At 39.2% G+C, this 23895-nt stretch overlaps 1 protein-coding gene across 2 annotated transcripts in view; it reads left to right on the top strand.

Moving 5' to 3' along the window:
- LOC127631926 (stAR-related lipid transfer protein 13-like) overlaps positions 1-23895 on the top strand; it is a 126505-nt gene that overhangs the window by 52043 nt on the left and 50567 nt on the right. The window contains exon 1 of one of the 2 annotated variants that reach the window (XM_052110336.1): positions 10204-10845. The exons of the other annotated variant lie outside the window; for it this stretch is intronic. Within the exon in view, the coding sequence (XP_051966296.1) occupies positions 10722-10845 (124 nt within the window). The 5' untranslated portion in view covers positions 10204-10721. Of the gene's footprint in view, positions 1-10203; positions 10846-23895 lie in introns of those variants that run through there. 2 annotated transcript variants of the gene reach the window in all.

Genomic DNA, 23895 nt, shown 5'->3' with positions numbered 1-23895 from the left:
ACCTCACAAATAGACCACTCAAACAAGGATCTACCAAAGCTTGTTTGCAACTTAAAAAGCAATGAGGTGCACTGTATTTACTTTGGCAGTCTAAAGAAGGATCTGTCACTGTTTGGAGAAAAGACGAGAGCTTGATAGGGTCTTGCCAAAACAAGCAAACCCATTGGGCTTGTGTGGAGAGCCATTCACATTCTGATGGCCACTTCCTCCCCTTTTGTCATTGCTTCCTGTCTGTATCCACCTAAGTCATAGTCTAGCCATAATAATCTTCTCCTTGATATCAACAATCTGACTACAGAATTTGGAGTACAGATGATGTCTCTGAGTTGGGACTTCCTAGTCTCAGCCTCAGGATAGCAGTCCTGATCACAAAGTCTGTACAACATTTTGTACAAATCTTTACAAAGACTACCGTGCCATCATTCAAAATATTTTTTTTCCTTGATGGTCTATTTTTAACTTTAAGTAAGCCCACTCCTAAATGGCATGTAAAAACAAAATGAAATATAGCTGCGAGCAGCGATGGCGGGCCCAAGCCTGTGGCACTGCCACCCCCTGTGCCTTTAGGGTTGCTGTGCACGATGGGCAATAACGTAACCTCACTTTGACTGTCGAGAAGATGTGTGCTGTAGAGCTTGCACTGCAAAAGTGCGCATTGAGGGCACATATCGACCACAAAGTATGCGTGAGCACCCTTCCGATACCTAAAATGAAAAATGAGACACCCTACGGTCTCATGGAGTTAATGGACACATGAAATAAGTACACAAGACTGAAAATTCATATGAAGTGTGCCATTTGGGACAGGGCCTATGACCATGAACCACAATAGTCACATCTATGAGATAATTCAAATGAAGAATAATTTTTTATGTCACAGGATGTCATAGGTCAATATCTTTTGCAGCACTTAAATGTGTTAATTAATCCAGATGGCCAGTATTTATCTGGAGGTCTTTGTACAGGTTTATTAATGTAATTATAATTTACGCTTATGTGTTCCTATGATATGCAATGGAAGTACATTTTTATGTTTAACATGGGTGTATTCACAATACATCGCATGCAATATAATATCTTAAGATTATTTATCATTATGTTAAGTACATCACACAAATTTGACTGTATTCACCTGTAATGTCTCCAATAAGTACAGTATATATTGGCCTGTATGGCCATGATATATTGCCTTAGCTAGACTTTAGCTAACCTATTACATTAGCTAGTAGCTCATGAGTCATGAATGTTAGCAAGACACAAGTTAACTATATTTGCTTTTGGCTAATTAGCTGTATAGTCGAGGCACTGTACACCCACGCGGAGGGAGGGAGGGAGGGAGGAGGCGGCATCGACAAAATCATCTACCGACCTGATGTTTTGATTTTTTATTTAATAAATATATTTGTTTGACAGGGAAGCTGTGCTAGAACAGGAATATATATATTAATTTATTTATAAAAAATAAACAAAAAAAACACCCCAGAAAAAAGGGCACTTTCTCTCGAGGAAGAAAAAGGGCAGGTGCTCAAGTCCCCTTTGATGTCTATGTGTGCACGTGCCTGAGGGTGAGTAAATGATGAGAGAAATATCTTTTTGGGGTAAACTCATTTTATTTGAAAGACTATCTAGGCACATAATAACACTGCATTGCTGTGACTGTTTATAACTATTTCAAAATGTACAAGCTCACACTTTTAAATGGTCAGTGCTTTGATTTTTAAATCATTAAAATAGCATCAGATCAGAGAAAAAAATGGAGACTGAGTGATTATTTTTACATTTTACATGCCATTCAAAAACGTGGCATTTTACAACGTAAGAGAGAAATAAAAAAAACTTTAAATAATAACATTTGTACTTTTCAATGACTTGGGATGTCTATGTTCAGGGTGATTTGGAGCTTCAAATTTCCAACAGAGAAATTCCCTGCTGTCGAGCCCCCCTGCCACGCCCGGGTACCATCTTCGGCCCGGCCCTGATGGCCGCGGGTTCCGACCTGTGTGCAAAGTTTCAAGAGTTTTCGAGCACGTTAAAGGCCCCAAAACCTTGAAAAACAAAAATAAAAGCATTCTCACTCAACAGCCAAATCATCCCCCTCCCCCCAGACACAGAGAGACGTAGGGTCAGTGGGAGAGGCAGAGAAAATTCTCCAAAACATCCACATTCAAACCAAAATATCTGACTTTCTGTTGGTCTGAGCTAATGACTGTAAATTAGAAAGTTGTCCGGCTCGATGAGAACAATATAATTACTGAGTTTTGTGACTGTGGGTCAAAGTGTAAAACCAACCCCCTCACTTTTGTCAAAAGGTGGCGCTACTGAGCCCCTGCACCACGCCCGTTTCTGAAACTTCGCACATGTCCACTGGTTAATAAATGTGATGTGTCTGTCGCGTTTCATGCAATTTCAAGAATGCTAAGAGTCTCAAAAGCATCAAAAAAGAATATTTGAGTTTGAAGCATTGCCGCGGCAACAGTATCCAAGATATCAATAATCCTTTCACATGTCTACATCTGCCGTGTGTTTACATTACACACCAAAAGTTTTAAGTAAATCGGGTAAAAATAAGAGGGTGATTTCAAAGCTTTTTGAAAGTGACACACTTCCTTCTGCCAGTTGGTGGCGCTATAACTTTGACTCACAATAGTCACATCCATGCGATCGGCCTGTTACAGCGAACACACTGCTGAAGTTTCATCGAGATCAATTAATGTATGCAGAAGTTATAACACACTTCCTGTTTCTCTTTTCGCGCCATCATTTTGTTTCCTCGCCACGGCCAAACCGTTCGAGATATCAAAAATCCGCCGGCAATTTTTGCTGACCGAGTTTCGTGGCGATTGGTGGAATTCTCTAGGAGGAGTATTTCAAATTCCATTGCATGCGTTTTCCAAACAACCCTAAATGGACGATTTCCTGTTGGGCTGGGGTAAAAAGTAAAAGTATGAAGGATATATGAAACGATGAGATCTATATGTGTACCAAGTTTCATATTATTACATGCAAGCGTGTTTGATTTATGGACCAAGTTTTCGGACCCCATTCCAGGGGGCGCCGTCGAGCCCCCCTGCCACCCCCGGTACCAGCTTTAGCCCGGCCCTAATGGCCGCGGGTTCTGACCCTTGTGCAAAGTTTCAAGAGTTTTAGAGCACGTTAAGAGCCCCAAAAGTGCACGAATAGTCGTAAGAAAAATAATATTCTAACGAAAACAATAGGGCCTTGCCTTTTCAAGGCTTGGGCCCTAATTAAGATTGTCCACTTTACATGTCAATCAGACAGTTTCTTCCTGACTGAGTGGGTGGTTCATAGCCAGAAGAAGCTGGAATGAGGAACAGACAATGCCATATTCAAAACTCTGGCTATGCAAGACTAAAGACTTCTAGCCATGATATCTTCAGGGCGCTGTCAGTCTTGTGGCTTCCTGTAAAAGTCTTTGATCAGAAACATGACCCACATGACTCCATTACTGAGCACAGGTCCAGACAGAGAGTAAAGGCTTGTGTTAAAAAGGAAAAAAAAAGGAATTTCTCCATTTAAAGTTCCATGTGGTTTCAATTCCATACCTCAATGTTGGTGAGAATGCAGAGACACCAGCTTGGCTACTGTGCAGATGTGCTGCTCGGCAGAAGTCCACTGACTCTGAGTTTTGTTGATACTAGTGCTCAACCATCTGTGTGAGATTCATATTCTCTTTGGCAAACGTCACCACTTTGCTCTGTAATTTTCACAAACAAATTATTCAGTTACTTCATATGAGCAATCATGGATCCACATCTGTAAGAACATCTGGGCAGAAGTGTTTCATTTACAATATCCCAGAGATATTTATCAATATATCAGTTTTAATCTCTTAGATGAGTTTATTCAATAAGATATTTGGAATAGTTATGAACGCATCAAGTTGTATAAAGTTAATGTATTAATGACTTGATGCAATCTGGTTATTGCATTACATTGCTTGAAATGCAAAGTGACAGCATGGGAATAAGATGACACGTTCAGAATTTTCAATATATCAATATTTACATATTTTAGACAGCAAGGCAGAGTCAGGGCTTTCATGCATCTGTATTTACTTTTTGTTTTTGAGAGGGCACCAATGCCAATCCTGGCTTACTTACAACTTTTAACAACTTGAATATACTTACAAGTGTAAGTCATGTTAGTCTGTTTAGCTTGGATTAAAATCCTGAAAATTAAAAAAAATAAAATATGATTATTATTATAACTTTTTATTTGTACTACAGAAACACTAGTATTGTGACATGTTTTTATTTTAGCATCGACTTGGTACCGAAGTACTGGTACTTTTTACATCACTATAATAAACCAACACCTAAATCCAAACAATAGTGTCCTAAAATCAAATGCAACATTTTCTGAAGCAACCATGTCATTTCTTGTCGCTTCTAGGACACTTTAGAATCTGACACATAAAACTCAGTTTGCAAAAATGTTGTTATATTATGTTCATTCTATGGGATTAGGTTACATCAATAGTTAATTTGACAACAATACTTTTACAGCCTTTTTCTTGGCAAATGTTAATTTCTATATACTAATACAATCTTTAGATTAAAAGCTGTAAACATTAGCATTACCGTAATTTCCGGACTATAAGCCGCAACATTTTTCCCACGCTTTGAACCTCGCGGTTTATACAATGACGCGGCTAATATATGTATTTTTCCCGCTTTCAAATTTTAGATAAAAAAAATTAAAAAAAACATTCTGTGACGTGCTCAGTTTTTTGGCGGCGTGAAGCTTTCATTAGACCAATGAAATTGCCGAACGGGTTAAGTTCAAAACAACTTTTTTTGTTTACTGTTTAGATTAAATCGAGCGCGCTCAAACTTCCCATCATTCTGATTACGGTAGTAATTTTGTCACCCTCACCATGGCAAAGACATGGATAAACGCATATGATGCTGCTTTCAAGTTGAAGGCGATTGATCTGGCTGCTGCATGGGAGCTTGGTCTTAATGAGTCGATGATAAGACGTTGGAAACAGCAGTGTGAGAAATTGACTCAGTGCAAAAAGACAACTAAATCTGAGATTATTCAACTCCGACATCGAAGGAGATGACTTCAGTGGTTTCAGTGCACAGGACGAGGAAGATAGTGACCAGTGACTTTATTGGTAGGCTACTGTTTACTGCAAATGTTTTATTACAAGCCGTGTGTGGTAGCGGGGGCGTGGTCAAGCGCCCGTCCGGGAGAGAAAAGCGGTAAGGGCACTTACACCTGCGCTAAATTATGTCTAACACCGGTGTCTAATTTCAAGTGCCCTGCTTCACGTGTCCTTCTTGGGAAAACTGTCACACGGGCACCAGTGTGACAGTTTTCAGCAGAGCACTTGACGTTCCAGGTAAGGCTTTTAATGGCCACAGCAATGTTTACAATCAATTTTATAAAGTTTCTCAATTCTTCTATGCGCCAACACTAGACTGACGTGTGTCACTCTCTCAGCTCTGTGGCTGCTGCCTTTTTATGCCGCTCTCCCCATGCTTACTGAAATTAGACACCGGTGTTAGACATAATTTAGCTCAGGTGTAAGCGCCCTTACCGCTTTTCTCTCCCGGACGAGCGCTTGACCACGCCCCCGCTGCCACACCGTGTTTCGTTAAAGCCTGAGTAAAGTTCATTTGACTGTTGTCAAATGAACTGTTGTCATGTGACTATTGGATTGACTAAATTTTGAATCATGAATGATGAAAAACAAAACAGACAAAAAAATACTTTTTTTTCACTTAACAGTAATCATGCAACTTAATTATCAAAGATGCACATTTTTTTTTTTTAAAGTTGCATTCAAAATCCCCAACATCAATGTTGTGCTGACCATTGCTACTTATTTTGCTCCATGTACTGGTTTTATAATGGAAAGACTGTGCTGAAGTTTAAAATAATGAGTCTCTGAGGTCAGCTGCTGACAGACAGGAGATCAAGGGCTCAGAACAGCCAGCTGGAGCACTGATGGAATTGGACAGTTGCTGAAGTGGACAGACAGGACCTGACTTTGCAGTATTAATCGTCCAGCAGTCTCTGTGCTAGACAAATGAATCTGAGAATAGCAAGTTGTAGGTCATCAGTCCGGTGGACTCCATCACATCAGAGTAAGTGAGCTAACTCCACTCCTAGTTCCCTTTCGAAGGAAACTTTGATGTTGTGTAATGACTCAATTTGGACTACATCAGTGGTCTCACTTGGTCTGAAGCCTATATACAATCACGCCAGTTTATTGGCTGATGGCACTTAAGCGACTCCCATAGGGAGCCATGGCACGGGCTCTATATAGGTGAGCGCTTGGTGCCATCTCACCAGATTTTCTTTCGCACGATTAGTCTAAGCCCGTGTTTGTTACTAGTGACTCACGTAGAATTGAGGATTATATACATATTCTCCCTTTTGAGTGGCAACACGGCTACACCTCACAGGCCACTCCCCTTTTCCCCTGACCTCTATCGTGAGATCTCGAAGTCCTGAAATTAACCATACTTGGGCAGGGTTACGAATTATTCAGCCTCAGAGTTTGCATATGTATGCTGTGCTGTTGAGAATGGATATACTGCGGTCCTGGCAATGGAAAAGACACTGGTGGCTCATCTTTCCCCATCCTCTACGACTACATTGAAATTGAGGCTCACCCTTCCCTTGATGCCTTGCAAGATGACTTCATCGTTGTTGTATAAAGGTTACCTGGCTTCGGGCCAGGCAGCATTGGCTTTGCACACACTAGTAGTCTGACCTGTTTGGAGATGCAGCCCTAACGGTAGTAGAAAAGTTCAGCGCAATGAAACAGCAAACTGCTGCATTCCAGCAGATGCTTCCTCATCGTGAAAGAGAGAAGCTTGCTACAGCTTAGGTGCATTCACATTTAGCATCATCTCAATATCCCACCAACGAGCCACAGAAGGTACCGGACATGATTTTTGCACACCCTCCGAAGGATTGGGTCCTCGTATGTGGTGGAGTGGTGGTGGTGTAGTGGGCACTAAACTGTTAAGCAGAAGGTTGTTGGTTCCATCCCCACAGGCACCACCATTGTGTCCTTGAGCAACTCCAGGTTGCTCCGGGGGGATTATAAGGGGCTCTGTAAATTGTTTTGGATTAAAGCATCTGCCAAATGCATAAATATAAAATGTAAATGTAAATGTATGTTTCCGCCATCACTCGTGAGCCCACGACGGTGTTTGGATGTTAGTATGGCTCCTTTTCTCCACCATTTTAATCTGAGGAGCATATGATGCTACATATGCTAAGTCCAGTAGGGGCTCTGTAGGTTAATGTTGTCCATACTAGCCAATGGCATAAGTCAGAGCAGTTGTTTGTGTGCTTTGGTGGCTGCAACAGGGGTGTTTCGGTGTCCAAGCATTGTCTCATTGCACTTTGGATACAGTTTTGAGTGCTTACATGGTGCGTGGCAGTTGCGTCATTATGCAACTTCGAAGTTACCTTCAAAAGGAACGTCTCGATTATGAACATTACCTTGGTTCCCTGAGAGGGAACGAGATGTTGTGTGGTTGGCCACACTCACTAGTTGCTGCATAGGCTTGTGTCTTTTGCAGAAAATCTTGCGATAAATTAGGATGATTGTATACATTTTCCATCTGCTGAGATAGATATTTGTGATGAGGAGGCTGTGAGTGTGCACGGCCAGCCCCCAATAGGGCTAATCAGCCAAGGAGAGGGATAAAGCCGAGCCAGATGCGGCATTTTGGGAGAGAGAGAGAGGCACATGCAGCTGTGTTTATGTTTGTGCCTTTTTAAGTTTTCATTAAACATTATTTTGATGGTTCGTCCAGTTCCCGCCTCCTCCTTGCCCATTTTAAACCTTGTTGCAATATTCTATAATCATACATCACATCTATGCATCATTAATTATCACTAAACATTTCAGAATTTTGATTGTTGACTTTCCAATAACATTTGACAAATTTAGTCTTTTCTGCTTGTGGTTTACAAACAAAAGCACTCTTCTCTCTTTGTGTATTTTAAAGCAAGATAGCCATGCTCACCAATTCCTGGTCTCCTCATATTGGTCAGACAGTCGTATCGCCAAGCCTGGCATTCCATTGCAGATCCCACAAGAGGGGAAATGTTTGGCCCTAACCTCTGACCTTTGACACATAAGCTGAGGCACAGCAGAAGGCCTCCGTGTTCTCTCAGGAGAGTTTTCCCATCAGATGACTCCATTAGTAAATAAAGCTCAGACACATTAACACTCACTGTGATTAAGGCCACACAACTACCTGTTCCCAGCATATACCAAGACAAAATTGCTGGGAGGGTTAACACTGCTCTGCAAGATCTCAAACAAGAGGAGAGCTGCACTGCTTCATGCTAAAGTAGTTTTTTATCCAAGACATCTCAGTTAAGGGTTCAACTGCTCACATTACAAAAATCCTGTCGTACAAAGCAATCTACTCTTTGTTATGGAGGTGACGCTGGCTAATATCAAGCTGAGGGAAAAATAGAAGTTATAGAGGACCATAATTAAAGGAATAGTGTTGTCAACAGTTTTTGTTATTTTTTGGCATAATGTTTTGATAACAATGTTTTTTTTTATAAAATTATAAGCTTCACCTTTCTGCCTATTAAACCCTCCCAAAAATTGTCTCATTCACATCCATTATAACTGCTTCACTGACTGTCATTTTTTTTTGAACACGTAGAAATAAATATTTGTCTTATTTATATAGTATAATTATATCTATAGAGAGATAATTTTATATACACTCACCTAAAGGATTATTAGGAGCACCATACTAATACTTTGTTTGACCCCCTTTCCCCTTCAGAACTGCCTTAATTCTACGTGGCATTGATTCAACAAGGTGCTGAAAGCATTCTTTAGAAATGTTGGCCCATATTGATAGGATAGCATCTTGCAGTTGATGGAGATTTGTGGGATGCACATCCAGGGCACGAAGCTCCCGTTCCACCACATCCCAAAGATGCTCTATTGGATTGAGATCTGGTGACTGTGGGTCCATTTTAGTACAGTGAACTCATTGTTATGTTCAAGAAACCAATTTGAAATGATTCGAGCTTTGTGACATGGTGCATTATCCTGCTGGAAGTAGCCATCAGAGGATGGGTACATGGTGGCCATAAAGGGATGGACATGGTCAGAAACAATGCTCAGGTAGACCGTGGCATTTAAACGATGCCCAATTGGCACTAAGGGGCCTAAAGTGTGCCAAGAAAACATCTCCCACACCATTACACCACCACCACCAGCCTGCACAGTGGTGACAAGGCATGATGGATCCATGTTCTCATTCTGTTTACGCCAAATTCTGACTCTACCATCTGAATGTCTCAACAGAAATCGAGACTCATCAGACCAGACAACATTTTTCCAGTCTTAAACTGTCCAATTTTGGTGAGCTCTTGCAAATTGTAGCCTCTTTTTCCTATTTGTAGTGGAGATGAGTGGTACCCGGTGGGGTATTCTGCTGTTGTAGCCCATCCGCCTCAAGGTTGTGCGTGTTGTGGCTTCACAAATGCTTTGCTGCATACCTCGGTTGTAACGAGTGGTTATTTCAGGCAAAGTTGCTCTTCTATCAGCTTGAATCAGTCGGCCCATTCTCCTCTGACCTCCAGCATCAACAAGGCATTTTCAGCCCACAGGACTGCCGCATACTGGATGTTTTTCCTTTTCACACCATTCTTTGTAAACCCTAGAAATGGTTGTGCGTGAAAATCCCAGTAACTGAGCAGATTGTGAAATACTCAGAACGGCCCGTCTGGCACCAACAACCATGCCACGCTCAAAATTGCTTAAATCACCTTTCTTTCCCATTCTGACATTCAGTTTGGAGTTCAGGAGATTGTCTTGACCAGGACCACACCCCTAAATGCATTGAAGCAACTGCCATGTGATTGGTTGATTAGATAATTGCATTAATGAGAAATTTAACAGGTGTTCCTAATAATACTTTAGGTGAGTGTACTATATATTAAGGGTCCTCTAAGTTTTAAAATAACCAAAAAGATTCAAAGACTTTTTGATGAGGGACATGTGAGAACTGGGTATGCAAATGTCCTTAAAGCCTGGTTAAAAATAAGTAAAATACTGTGAGTGTTGTGGGTATGCTTAATACCCTGTTTTTCCTTTGATTTGGACATTAGCCTCTACCGTATTTCATTGTAGTACCTTATTTCATTCACACACACACACACACACACACACACACACACACACACACACACACACACACACACACACACACACACACACACACACACACACACACACATATATATATATATATATATATTATCATACATACATATAATGATCATAATTCATGGTCGATGAATCCCAGTTGAGCTCTTTGGTAAAGTTTGACAGTGAGCTGTGAAGTGAACTCCTCCAGCAGTGAGAGTGATGAAGAGAGAGAGAGATTGTTACGAGCTGAAGGAGAAACTTCAAACAAAACCACATCTGTCCTGACACTCGGAGACTCCAGATAGCGGCAGCACGTTTCCTTAACGCGTGTATCAAAAACGGGATTATTTCGGGAGATTATTATCCTACCACATTATTCGACATGTATTTATTTTTCGGGAAAGTTTCTAGTTGCGGTTTGTGGCTACGGGACAGCTCTTGAGCCAGGTGAAGAGGAGGACGAGGGGTCTCGCGCTCGATCAAAGAAATAACGGGAGTTCAGCGCACGAGACACTGGACACATTATTATGCGCGCGGATTCACGATGACAGCGAAACGAAAGTCGCTCAGACTTAAACTAAGACGGTCATTCAGCGAGCAATTCCGAGAATCAACGTCCAAAGCATGGGATTTATTATGGAAAAGTGTCAGAGAGAGACGACTCGCAGGTCAGTGACACGAAAGTTCGTGTTTGGAGTGAAGTTTTCAATGGATTGACAGTTCAAATACTCGCGCTCGTTCTGTAGCAGATTATAAATTGTTTCTAATTCTGAAAGTTATTGTCTGTGATTTAGATGATCATTTACATGACTGATGTGCACAACAGGATTCAAATATTTTACTACATGACTCCTATTGTGATTATAGAGGGTTGATGGTGAAGTTATTTAACATTGCATCATTGTTATTGCAGCAACAGTAGCCTGTATTATATCATATTAGCCTATGTTATATTATATTTTATTATATTGTATAGTCTGTCTGTCTGTCTGTCTGTCTATCTGTCTATCTATCTATCTATCTATCTATCTATCTATCTATCTATCTATCTATCTATCTATCTATCTATCTATCTGTCTGTCTGTCTGTCTGTCTGTCTGTCTGTCTGTCTGTCTGGATATAGTGATTGAAAAAGAAATATCGTAATGTTGTATTATATTAAACCACATTTGACTGATTTGCAAAAATTATTTTGGTTAGTAGTATTAATAAGCCAGTAGATTTAATGCACAAGTTTTATAATGCTCTTCATACTGTATTGAAGGGGAGTTTTGTATCAATTCTGAGTGGCAGGACTTTGATCAAACTCTTTTTATTCAAGTGTAAATTTGCAGAAACTATTGTATAATCTGGAATTATAAACATACAGTCTCTATTTAACGTGTCAGTGTGAGGATACAAGAATACTTTATATGACCACTAGATGTCAGTCAATGCAATGCTGTGTTCAATGGAAAACCCTAGTAATCCCTTGTCATTTTCTATTGGAGTGCTTTATGGTGATCCATCTGTTTGTTTTAGTGGACAATAATTAAGAGTCTGCTGTAATTCGGTCTGAACCTTTCAGAGCTTGTATATTTGTCTTGCTTAGCATTCTTTGTTTGTTTGGCCATATGTGTTGGCTGCCATGGGGATGATGATAAAATTAAGAGGCGTTGTTGGCATGCCTCTTACGTTCATTTCCATATATGTATTTTAGCAATGTGATGTGCCATGCAGGTGGCAGTCATGTGCATGGTCTGGCCTGGTTGTTTATACACAAGCCAAACAATGTGGAGCCTTTTATGGCATGACGGTGGATAGCTCAGTGTGGCTTCCAAGAGGGGAACATTTGAATCTTACTTGGGCCGCTATTAAAAGTACAACCATGAAGGATATTCTGGCATGTAGAGCCCCCCATTCAATCAAGGTTTATTGTAAAAAGGCTTTTTAAAAAACAAGGAAATGTGGATAGAATGAGAGAGTACTGATGATTTGTTTGATTGAAAGTGTAGCCAAGTCTCACATTGCAATATTTTTAACTTCCAGCATAAAGTCTGGTCACATAGCAATATATTGTGGCCAATAATGGCCTACTTAGACAGGAAGAGAATGTATGACCAACATGAAAATGACCAATAACTATTATTTTTGATTAATGTGCCAGTTAGGGTGAGTTTATCATAAACAGGCTACATTAACTATGTTTCCATCCAAGTTGTGAATTTCAATGATGCGAAAATCCATAATATAGCAAAAACAATGCACAGATAAAGCTACGTTTCCATCCCAAGTGTTTAAAAGAACAAAATCGTCACATCGAGGGAAATTGTAGCCACTGTGACTCTTTTGTTAATAAAACAATTGCAGTTTATAACATGAATACAAAACACTCATGTCTGGGTGACGCAAACAGTTCTGGGAGTCCGATCTCTATGTGTGTACGTTCTTTCGTAAGTGTCAATAAACCTGCTCTTCAGCGAAGTTCAAGTATGTATTTGATTTACTTCCTCTGCAAACACTATAAAGGCTTTGGATTTTTAGGATACTGTTATTTCAGGATGACCAGAACCACATTTCAGATGCGATGATTGGTCTGCTGTTTAGTCCAGATATGAACAATTTATTAAGCCAAATGTCTTTTTTAATGAGCATCTTGTATTCCTAATACTTTCAACAGGCATTTATTCGGTAAACGTGTATCCATCATAGTTTATGCACATTTCTTCTTATATAATTATTTTTTTATCCATCTCAAGCCAGCTTATATGTTTTTTAAGCGCATTTTGGAGATTCTTTTAGCATCTTTTTATGCAATATCCCAAATTGTACATACAAATATGTGAATTGAAACCCAGCTTTTGCCACAATAAAAGAATGGCATGGAAAAGAAAACATTCTATTGATGGTGTGCAGCCTTTGTGAACAGTCTAAAAAAAAAATGTTTATTGTGAGTTTCGGTCTGTCCAAAGGCAGCACTGATAAGCGGAATATACACTATAACTTGTACTAAAAGCCTCAATGAAAAAAGTTAAAGCATAGTCTAACATATAGAAGCATCATTCAAATCCCCTGACAAGCCATTCTCAAAAGAGCCACTTAAATTAAAGACAGCAGCGATCAAGGCAATGATACAATGATACAACAACATTTAGCTCATTTTGCTCACAGTCCAGTCACTTTTACCATATAAAGTTACCCTTAAAGAGAGGAACAGATTCCTCAAAACACAGTGGCAGAAAACTCATAAATGTGATGTGGCTTTGACATTTTCAATGGTAGTTTCAATCAAACTAGAACTCCGAGGAGACAGCAAAAACATTTTATTGTCTGCCTTTTCTCTCCTTTCTGGAGCGAAGTGTAAGCACCTGCTGGTTTTATCTGGCCCCTACCCACATTCAACGACTCTTCCCAGAAACCCACAGAGTAAATATTATGCCGATAACTTTTCTTTCCACTGCTATGTTGATATCTAAGCTCTCTGTATGTCTTCAAGTTGTGGAGTCAGCATCCCAGGCTCGAGGTTCTTCTCAGCCAGGACGTTTTACTGGAACTTTATTGGAAATCAGCTTTCATATTTGAGAGGCTTCTTTTTGTCTCGAGACTCATTTGACCTGATTTTGTAAGCCATAAACCTGTTTATTATGTTTCCATCAGATTGATCATATTAATCTTGATGGTGCAGCAGTAATACGTTTATGTGTCTTGGCAGATTCTACCTGGTGGAAAAATACACAAATGGAGTACCAAAACAATGTCAAGAGGTGCTAATATGATAGAAGTGCAGTCTGTACAGTATCTTAGAATGTGTCTTAAAACCCATCCTCTACTACAGTATGTCAGTGATTTTACATTTAAACTGAAGAGGTGCCCCTAAATTTCCCCAAAATACCTTAGAGTTTTATTGGATGTACAGCCTTTGTCTTCGTCAGCAACAACAGATATGGAAATAATTTTCTCCTCCCTTTTAAAAAGTTGATAAGCCTATTTATTTTGTTATCCTAATTATCCACAGTTATATGGCAAGTATCAATTTTTAATTTGCTGTTAGCCTGGTTCTTCTCCAATTGTCCTCGACTGAAAAAAAAATTCTGTTAAAGTTACGGCCATGGTTGCTAGAAACTTACTGTACAAAATACAGTGACAATGTTTCAAGCTCAGCAGGATGTATTTTTGATGCCTGTATCCTTTACAGTTCACTTCCTTTTATATACAGTATGTCTGATTTTCAATTTAAAATGTATCATTAATAACCGTAGTCCCTACAAATGGCCACATGAATACATAAATTCATCAAGAGTGGCGCAATAATTCGTGGAGCGATAATTAATACACGTATAGAGATAGTGTACAGTGTCACTTACACAAATACAACACACCATTAGGGTAACACATGTGACACTAAAATAATGCAATAAGCATGAACTGGAGTGGTGGTGGTCTAGTGGGCTAAACACATAACTGGTAATCAGAAGGTCGCTGGTTCGATCCCCACAGCCACCACCATTGTGTCCTTGAGCAAGGCACTTAACTCCAGGTTACTCCGGGGGGATTGTCCCTGTAATAAGGGCTCTGTAAGTCACTTTGGATAAAAGCGTCTGCCAAATGCATAAATGTAAATGTAAAATGAACTAAACTACATTAAATATATCACAGAAAACCCCAATGTACATACTGTAACTGATATTAAAAATAAGAACAAACTGAAATATTCCCATTAATTATAATGAAATGTAATGGGTCACGCAGAGACTTCTAAAAGCGCCGATTATTGTTTTTTACTGTAATTTTTAAAATAGTTTACTGTAATACGTACATGTATTTTCTTGATAAACTTAATATACATTTTAATGTACACAAGTTAATGTATTGTCTTGTTAATAAATACGGTATATAAATAATTTTTACCGTGTAAGCAACGGTAACTACTCATTAACGAATTAAATGGTTTTTTTTACTGTAGCATTTTTACTTTCTTTTACCATTAAAATGAAGGATATCATTTACAGTGCAACAGACCTGAGACTCATTTTTGGGTCCTGACCCACCAATTGTGAACTACTGCTCTACTATATCCCTGTTGTGTTTATAACTGAATTGCAGTTCAGTTATCTGAGGGTTAGATTTCCCTTATGTTGTTGCCATCAAGTTCAAACCTGTCGAGACTGGTTTGATATGGAGCAATGCTTCCATTCACTTTAAGGACATACAACATAGAAAACTGTTGCATGTTTAAATAGGCTAACAAAGCTTTCGATTTTTTCACAAAAAATGTGTCCTGACAATTTTCCCAGTATTTGCTAAGGTGTTCTGAGCCAGGTGAAAACCTTAAAGACTAGTGTTTACTTCACTTTTGTGTTTTCCGGATCGGATCGCGCCCCGTCAAACGCTTTGCCTTTCAAAGTATACTCTTCTGACCGCGAACGAATTAGAACACGTTCGACGCATGCATACTACAACTGCTTTGCGATACACATTTAGTCAAGTCAACGACAGGCGCACATGCCGATGATGTGCAGACATGACGACTGTACGCTTGTCAAGAAAATCTTGGCCGCGCGCTGACAGTCCGTACAGACCGTGCTGATGACAAAATTTGCGTCATGCATACTGCGCTCCGATCACCAACAAAGACAACCGAAGGATACTTTGGCCTTTAGTCTGATTGCTTAGAAAAGACATAGCTTTCTTCACCTTAATAAGTTGCATGCTTTGAAGTATCATTCATATCTGTAGCACAAAGAGGTGCAGAATGAGTTTCGTGCCAAAGTTATGGGCAGAAGTATATAATATTAAGTATGAGCAAGCACCACAGATTTTTTATTTAACTTTATTATTATAGTAATTGACCTTTACCATTTTAAAGCTTTAATAATCATGACTCATTTCCTAAAAACGGTTTTGCATTTGAACTATTATGGCAATATTAAAAACACTTTTTCAAGACACTAATTCAAGAGGCACTATACATCTAAAGAACTTACTCATGTCTGGGTGGCGCGCACAGTTTTGGGAGTCCGATCTCTATGTGTGAACGTTCCTTCGTTCTTATGTATTTACTGTGTAGATCTAGTATATATATATATATGTATATATTGTATATAGTATAGTATAGTATATATCACCGTGAACGGTGAACAAGGAGAACTGTTTGAATCGGTTAGAATGCAAGTGAGTGAGTGGACAGGATGTCTCAGACCAAGCTCCTTGCCGAGATGCTGCATAAACTGCTTTTTTGTGGACACAGAATCACGTTCCATAGGAACAGCTGCTAATAAGAGATATCTGTATATCTATGCAGTGGAGGCTTTCACGCTTACGTCACGCGAGAGACAGTTTGAACACCACCCTCCTCAATGAGCTGGCCAGAAGCAAACATTTATAGTAAAACAAATATTTAAAACTTTTTAAATATTGATCTATTTCTTACGAACACCTAGTGTTTCACTTCAGAAGACATTAATAAGACCACTGGAATCGTGGATTATTTTTTATGATGGCTATATGTACTTCTTGGAGCTTCAAAAATTTGGCAGCCATTCACTTGCATTTTATGGACCTACAGTCTGAAATATGGTTCTAAAAATCTTAATTTGTGTTCTGCTGAAGAAAGACAGTCATACACATCTGAGGTTGAGTAAATTATGAGAGAATTTTCATTGTTGGATGAACTATTCCTTTAAAAATATTGAGCCATTATTAATGCAACAGTTTCCAAGGTGTTCCTGTCCCTTCAATTCAACTGTATTGAAGAGAGAGAGAGAGAGAGAGCATGTGGAATGTGCATACTCTGCCGAGCAGTGAGCATGGTCTGTTCTCTCCTCCACGTTTGCATACATTTATTCTGAGAGCTGTCAGACATTTATCTTTGGCTCCAGTATAGAGATGATGAGATTCTTGGCACAGTCTGGTTTGGCTCTGAATATTGAACTGAAGCGGGCAAAGCAGTCTGCTCTGCATAACAAAGATGCTGTTCGATATGTTTTCAACAACACATTTTGTACAGAAATCTAGAAATGTTTTGGAGAAGCAGTAATGTGCAGAAAAGTCTTTGTCAGAAGTAGGTGTCAGTAGATGAGTCAAGTCAGTTAGAATTTGGATCACTCACATTTAGGAAGGAATACGGCTCATTGTAGCCAGGAGCTCAAAAGCACCTGAGCTTTGATTGATATGATCAGTCTACGGCCCTTACTAACTAGCTGTAACTTTAATGCTTTTGTGGAATACTTTGTCATTTAAATGAAGTGGGTATTTCAGAGCACTCAATCAATCAATCAATCAATCAAATTTGTGTCATTTCCATTTAAAACCTCCACCAGTAAAGATATCAATTGTAAGTCAAGATATATCCATCAAAGTGAAAAATGTATATAATGATGTACGGGTAATGTTTTTTTCAGTACCATAGTCTGGCTCGTTATGCTGTAAAATGGGGTCAGCCGAGTGCATGGTTACATTACCACATATTTCCTTCATTTAAACCTTAGCATTTGTGCCAGAAATGGAGTAAAGCTGTCACTGCTTGAAGGATTACAAAACATTAAGTGCAATGCAATAATAAAAGCAATTAATCGTTCCATTATATTTATGATGTGGCCAAAAACAGAAGCCAAAACTTATCCATGGAATATTACTTTATGCTTTTAACTTTATTCTGGACTGATTCAATGCTAAAATTATAGGGATAGTTCAAACAAAAATGTAAATTCTCTCATTATTTGCTCAAACTCATGGCATCCCAGATGTGTATGCCTTTCTTTCTTCAGCAGAACACAAACAAAGAAAAATATCTCAGCTCTATAACCCATACAATGCAAGTGAATGGTGAACTTTGTAGCTCCAGAAATCACATAAAGGAAACATAGAAGTAATCCATATGTCCCATTTTTATTCTAGATCTCCACTTTCACTTTTACATCTGAAAGTCACATGTGGAAAGTGAAGGTTAAATTGGAGTGTGGTATGGGGGGGCGTGGTCGTGTGTCGGTCTGCGGCAGAGAGAGAGAGAGAGAGCGGTAAGGCTTGTCACCTGGTTTGTAATTACCTCTAACACCTGTGTCTTGTTTTAGTGATACGGAGAGAGACATTTAAGGGACACCAAGTGTCGAGAGCGGGAGAGAGAGTGTCCAGAAAGCACGACAGCCAGACTGTGCGACCTGTGTCATTTACATTAATATAAATATAATTATACCGACGGTTACCGTCGTGTGTCAAAACAAGAAGTGCAAATTAAAGTACTAACCTTGAACCTGCCTCATTGTCTCCTGACTCCTCCATCACAACCAAACCAGTTCACATGGAGATTTAAAGTAAAAAGGACATAAATATTGTTCTGTTTCTCACCCACAACTATTATTATTAGTACTTCTGAAGAAATTGATTTAAACACTGGAGTCATATGGATTATTTTTATGTTTCCTTTATGTGATTTTTTAAGCTACAAAAGGTCTGATCACCATTTACCTTTCTTTGTCTGAAGAAAGAATGTCATACACATCTGGGATGGCATAAGGGTGAGTAATTGATAAGATAATTTTTATATTGGGTGAACTATTACTTTATCGTAAGCTGTAAGTAATGTATGAAGCATAATTATTTTATACAGTATATACATGAGTAAGGACATCTATATAAAAAATACAACATAAAGTGTGGTTAACCCGCTCTTTAATAGTGCTGAGTGGACAGTTCAAACAAAACGCACCATTAGGTTTGGTCTGTCACTCAGAAACCAGCTTCGGAAGTTACACCTGTACTGAACAGAGCACATACTGTACTTGGTTTATAAGCTCAAACATCTAAAATCTATTATTAAGTAGAAAACATGTACATCTCCTGTGGTGAGGGGCATCAGAGTGAGGGATTAGGGCAGTTTGCAACAGGATTGCAGGCGATGGTTGAATTGTGGTCTTTGTGCGTTTTGTAGCATGGTTAGGGGTGTGCCAGTCGGGAAGGGGGCACAGAATGTGTTTAACTTGGTGTCGTGCCCATTCGTACCCTATTCACTTGTTTATGTGCTTGCTTGCTCACACATAGACACACACAGAGAGAGACATAACACATGCTAACAATAAATATAATGCATGCTGTTCACTAGGGCTGTAAGAGTAACTGACTCTGGTCCACAGAGAGTGGAACTGTTTGCAAAGATGTGGAGTCTATTTTAAGTTGAAGACTCAGGTTGTTCCATGAAGCAATGGAGTAGCCACTGTTGCAAACCTTCCATTCATTACCATTTTTTGTTTTTGTTAAATAATTGTGCAATTTTTCCTTCATTTTTGCAGTTTATTCTTTCACATACAAGGCAAACAGCCTGAAATACAAATTCTGATGTAGAAGAAGCCTTTATTTTTGCCACACATTATACATTTGCATATATACAGTGAAATTCTTTTTTGTTCGCATATCCCAGCTAAGTTGGGGTCAGAGAGCAGGGTCAGACATGATACGGCATTGCTGGAGAAGATAGGGTCAAGGGCCTTGCTCAATTACTTTTACCATAGGCACTTAATTTACATTTAAGGCATTTAGCAGATTATTCAAAGCAACTAATGCCTCCTACACATGATATGACTTTCAAAGACGTCGGATTGTTGTATTGTTATTATTACACAACTGTCTTTCAAATTACACAAGGATTCGGCGACAGGGGTGAACATATCACAAAACATTTCACTATTGACGAATCCCAGACGACCCTGCCTGGTCTCCAAATTACATTTCACAACAGAGTACATGCGAGAAGTGATACGAGATAAGAAAACAAATGCATGATCATATGTTATGCCTTTCAGAATATTATGTGTATGTTTTTAATTGCCTAAAGGTATCGTATAGTTTATTGGTTACAATATGAAAAAGTACATCCTACTGAAAAATCTAACTGTTTGCTTACCTGACTGCCCAAGAGAATTGGCAATTTCTCTTCCACTCTTCTCTTTCTCCACCCGGTTTTGGTAGATTTCAGAGGAAACATCAAATTTTGATCTGGAATCGCAGACAGGTCCAGATATTTAAAATTCTAGATATCTCGCTGACATCAGTGACGCATCGGCGCTTCTCTCAGATTGCGTCTTTGATCATTCATACATTGCGTTCTTCAATCACGGGAGCGAGCTTCGATTTGCCTATGATTTCGGGTTTTTGTCGCCGATCTCCACAAAACTGTCGGTGAGTGAAAATCAGCTAATATCTTGTAGTGTAAACTCGGCATAAGGCACAAAAAAGTGCCTTAGGTTCATGTGTAAGAGGCCGTTTACACCGAAAACGTCTTTGCATCCATCAGCGTTTTTTGTAAACATGTGCTAGATGGATCTCTTTGCAATTTCTTCAGTGTATTTTGCAGGTTAAAAAACATTTGGTTCTATTCATTGTGCTGCATCTAGCTTTTTTAGCACAAGAACACATTCGATGCTGAATAGCCCTTTAGACTGCTATGATCAACAGATGGTCAGCATGCAATTCAAAAAGTTATCTGCTTTATAGGTAGACTGCTTGTAGATGAACCACTTCTAAGAAGTTTTTTACTCACAAGTTGCTCCTCTATAGTTCAGGAGACTTAATGGAGGCCTCAGTTATCTGTCTCTTAAGTATCTTTGTCTGAGGTGTTCCTTAGGAGACAACTAATATTCCTTAGGAGAAATAACTAATATTCCTTAGGAGAAATAACAGAGAAACAAATTAGACAAATGAGTAGAGCATTATACAATTCATGTTGAGTTCATATTGAAATCGCTGAACTTTTTTTTACTGACTTTGGTATTTTGACAAACTTGGGCAAGGTTTATGAGAACTTTTCTGAAACTTTATAAGAGACATATGTGAGATTTCTGAGGTCTTTTTTTTGGAGAAAAATCTGAGAAGCAGGAAACTTATGTAGAAGTCTCCATTCATCTCTATTTATTCTTATTGACGTCTAGGAGAAACAATTGAGTTAAAATGTGTTATTTTTGTCACGGCTCTGGTGAGTTCGCTGATTTGCTTTGATTGTTTTGTCATTTTCTCTCCCTCATGTCTCGTAGGTGAAACCGGCATGCATGATCAGCGTTCCCATGGGAACATTGATTGTTCCCATGGGAACGCTGATCATGCCACTAATTAGCGTGCCACTAAATTAACGTGCTGTTTTCCTGTAATTCACTCCAATCTTAAGCCTGTCCTGTTCTCTGGATCTTTGCTAGATTGCTGTTTGAATTTGAGAACTAACATTATCACTCTCTTTGTCTAGTTGTTCTTGTCTCGTGTATCTGTTTGTTGCCCGGGTGTCGGATGTGTGATTGACTTCCAGTTTTGCTATATGCCAGCTGGTATTCCAGGGAGGATACTTCATCTCTGCCCGTGTATTGGGAGAAAGATTGCCCATCTCAGCCAGGCGTTGTTCTGAATTTTGCACCCTAGCTGCTTCTTGTGAGTGGAATGACCACGCTATGTGGGATCGTCTTTCCGACTACATTCTGGACGAGATTTATTCTTTGGATTTGCCTATGTGTTTCGATGACTTGGTGGATCTGGCTATCCAAGTCGATCAACGCCTGACCCTACACCATCGCCACCATCGATGCTGCTTTCCACCTACCCTGATGGCTGATCCTCCCACCCGTTCTGCCTCTTCAGCCAACTCACCAGTACAGGGAGAAACAGTGATGTCTCGTTAATGGACAATGTTTCTATTGTGCTCTTTCTGATCATATCTCTATCGCTTCCTTTTCGGTAAAAGACATCTCTCGTCGGTAGGAGAGTGGGTTACTGGTGAGCGCTACACCTTTGGACAAAACCCCTGGACTTCGGACACTTCTCCCGGCCAAGCTGCAGTATGGATCTGCTTGTCACATTGTGTCTGACTTGGTTGATTCTGGAGCTGAAGGGAACTTTATGGATTTAGAATAGGCTTCTAAGTGGTGACTTTGTATGGTCCAGTTGGATTAACCCATCACCGTGGCACACCGCTGTCCCTCATCACTCAATCCACAAAGCTGGTCACCTTCATCTCTGGAAATAATATGGCACAGTTGTCCTTTTACCTGATCCAATCTCCATCGGCACCGGTAGTGTTGGGGCATCCTTGGTTGGTAACGCGCAACACACACATAGACTGGTCAACCAACACTGTTCTTGCTTGGAGTCGCTTATTGTTTGTCTTAACTCTGCTGTTTCCCCTGTCCAGTCTTGTGTTTCATTGCAAGATAAACCGGCGGACTTATCTGGAGTACTGTTGACATACCAGGACTTGAGGGCAGTGTTCAGCCGGTCCCGTGCCATGACCCTTCCTCCTCATCGCCCGTACAACTGTGCGATTGAACTGTTTCCTGGCACCTCGCTGCCTCTGGGATGGCTGTATTCACTCTTTTCTCTCAAGAGGGAGGCCATGAACAAGTATATCAATGATTCTCTGGCACCCCGTCCCATCCGCCCTTCCTTATCACCGGCAGGGGCGGGGTTCTTCTTCGTTCTTCTTCTCTTTTAAATAGAGAGTTTAAATAGTGATAGACAGAGATATCGGCCAGATCGAAAACTTGCCCGATATTTTCTTTTCCTTGCATCAGTACCAAAATAAACCTTTGCGTAGTCAATGAACAATGCAACATTTCCATTTTCAAATTACTTTTAGTGCTTTAAAATATTTCGTAGTGAATTCTGAGTAAATATATGTGTAAAACAAAAAATGTCAATTTAATTTCAGCATATATTATGTAATTATACAATGTCATCACATATTTTAGCCAAATTTCTGTCAAATTGGCCTATATTATATACAGTATATATAATGTGTATATATTATATACAGTATATTGACCATAGGCCTCCCTGCACTGTAGTTATTATTAATGGCAGTCAATGGTCATTGACAAATATGGTTGTCAAAGGAAGATGATAAAGATGAGAAATCTCTAGTTTAAAACACATGTCTCAAGTTTGTAGAAATGTAATGAGTCCATGTTGGTTTCATATAGTTTTGAAAAAAATAAAAAATAAAATAAATAATAATAATTAAATTAATTAATTTTAAAACATGTATTGTCTTAAAAAATATCAGGTGGTGTGAATTATTAAAATACTCTCCTTTCACATTAGGGCTGGGTGATTTTTCGAATATTAACGATATAATCTAGATAATTTTGCTGATGATGTATCTTGAATATCGCAATGATTTTAATGTGCTTTCATTTGGCCATTAATTTTTATAAAGTGTGCATCAGTAGACTAATTTCACGATCCTTCAGTACTGCAAAATTAATCAAAATAACATCAAAATGGTGAGTTGGTCATATGTGATTATTAATCCACAAAAGGCTGTGATTTAAAAACAGATAAACATGGTCTGTGTGTGATTCAGAACAAACCAGTGATGCGCTGATCTGTGTGCATGTGTATGGTGGCGCTTTCAGATCAGTTCATGTGTATTGTGAAAATTGTAAAAAATATATATACTTATACTCTTTTGCACATACATTCCAAACATGTGCAATTTGCTTAAATGAATACGAAATTCAAATCTGGTGTGAACAAGATACTAATTGTTCAGAGATTTTCATTTAAAGGGTAATTTCTAAAAAAAAAAAGTATTATCCCATAATTTACTCACCCTCAAGCCATCCAAATTGTACATGACTTTCTTTTTTCAGCCAAACAAATTCACGATCGACCATGTCTCTAAGCACATCATTCATGAGCCCCTGAAAGACAACGGGGGAGTTGACCAATCCGAAAGGCATAACCAATTATTCAAAGTGCCCCTATAG

Source organism: Xyrauchen texanus, chromosome 38 (assembly GCF_025860055.1).
Source record: "Xyrauchen texanus isolate HMW12.3.18 chromosome 38, RBS_HiC_50CHRs, whole genome shotgun sequence".
Classification (NCBI taxonomy): domain Eukaryota; kingdom Metazoa; phylum Chordata; class Actinopteri; order Cypriniformes; family Catostomidae; genus Xyrauchen; species Xyrauchen texanus.
This window is presented reverse-complemented; position numbering and strand designations above follow the sequence as displayed.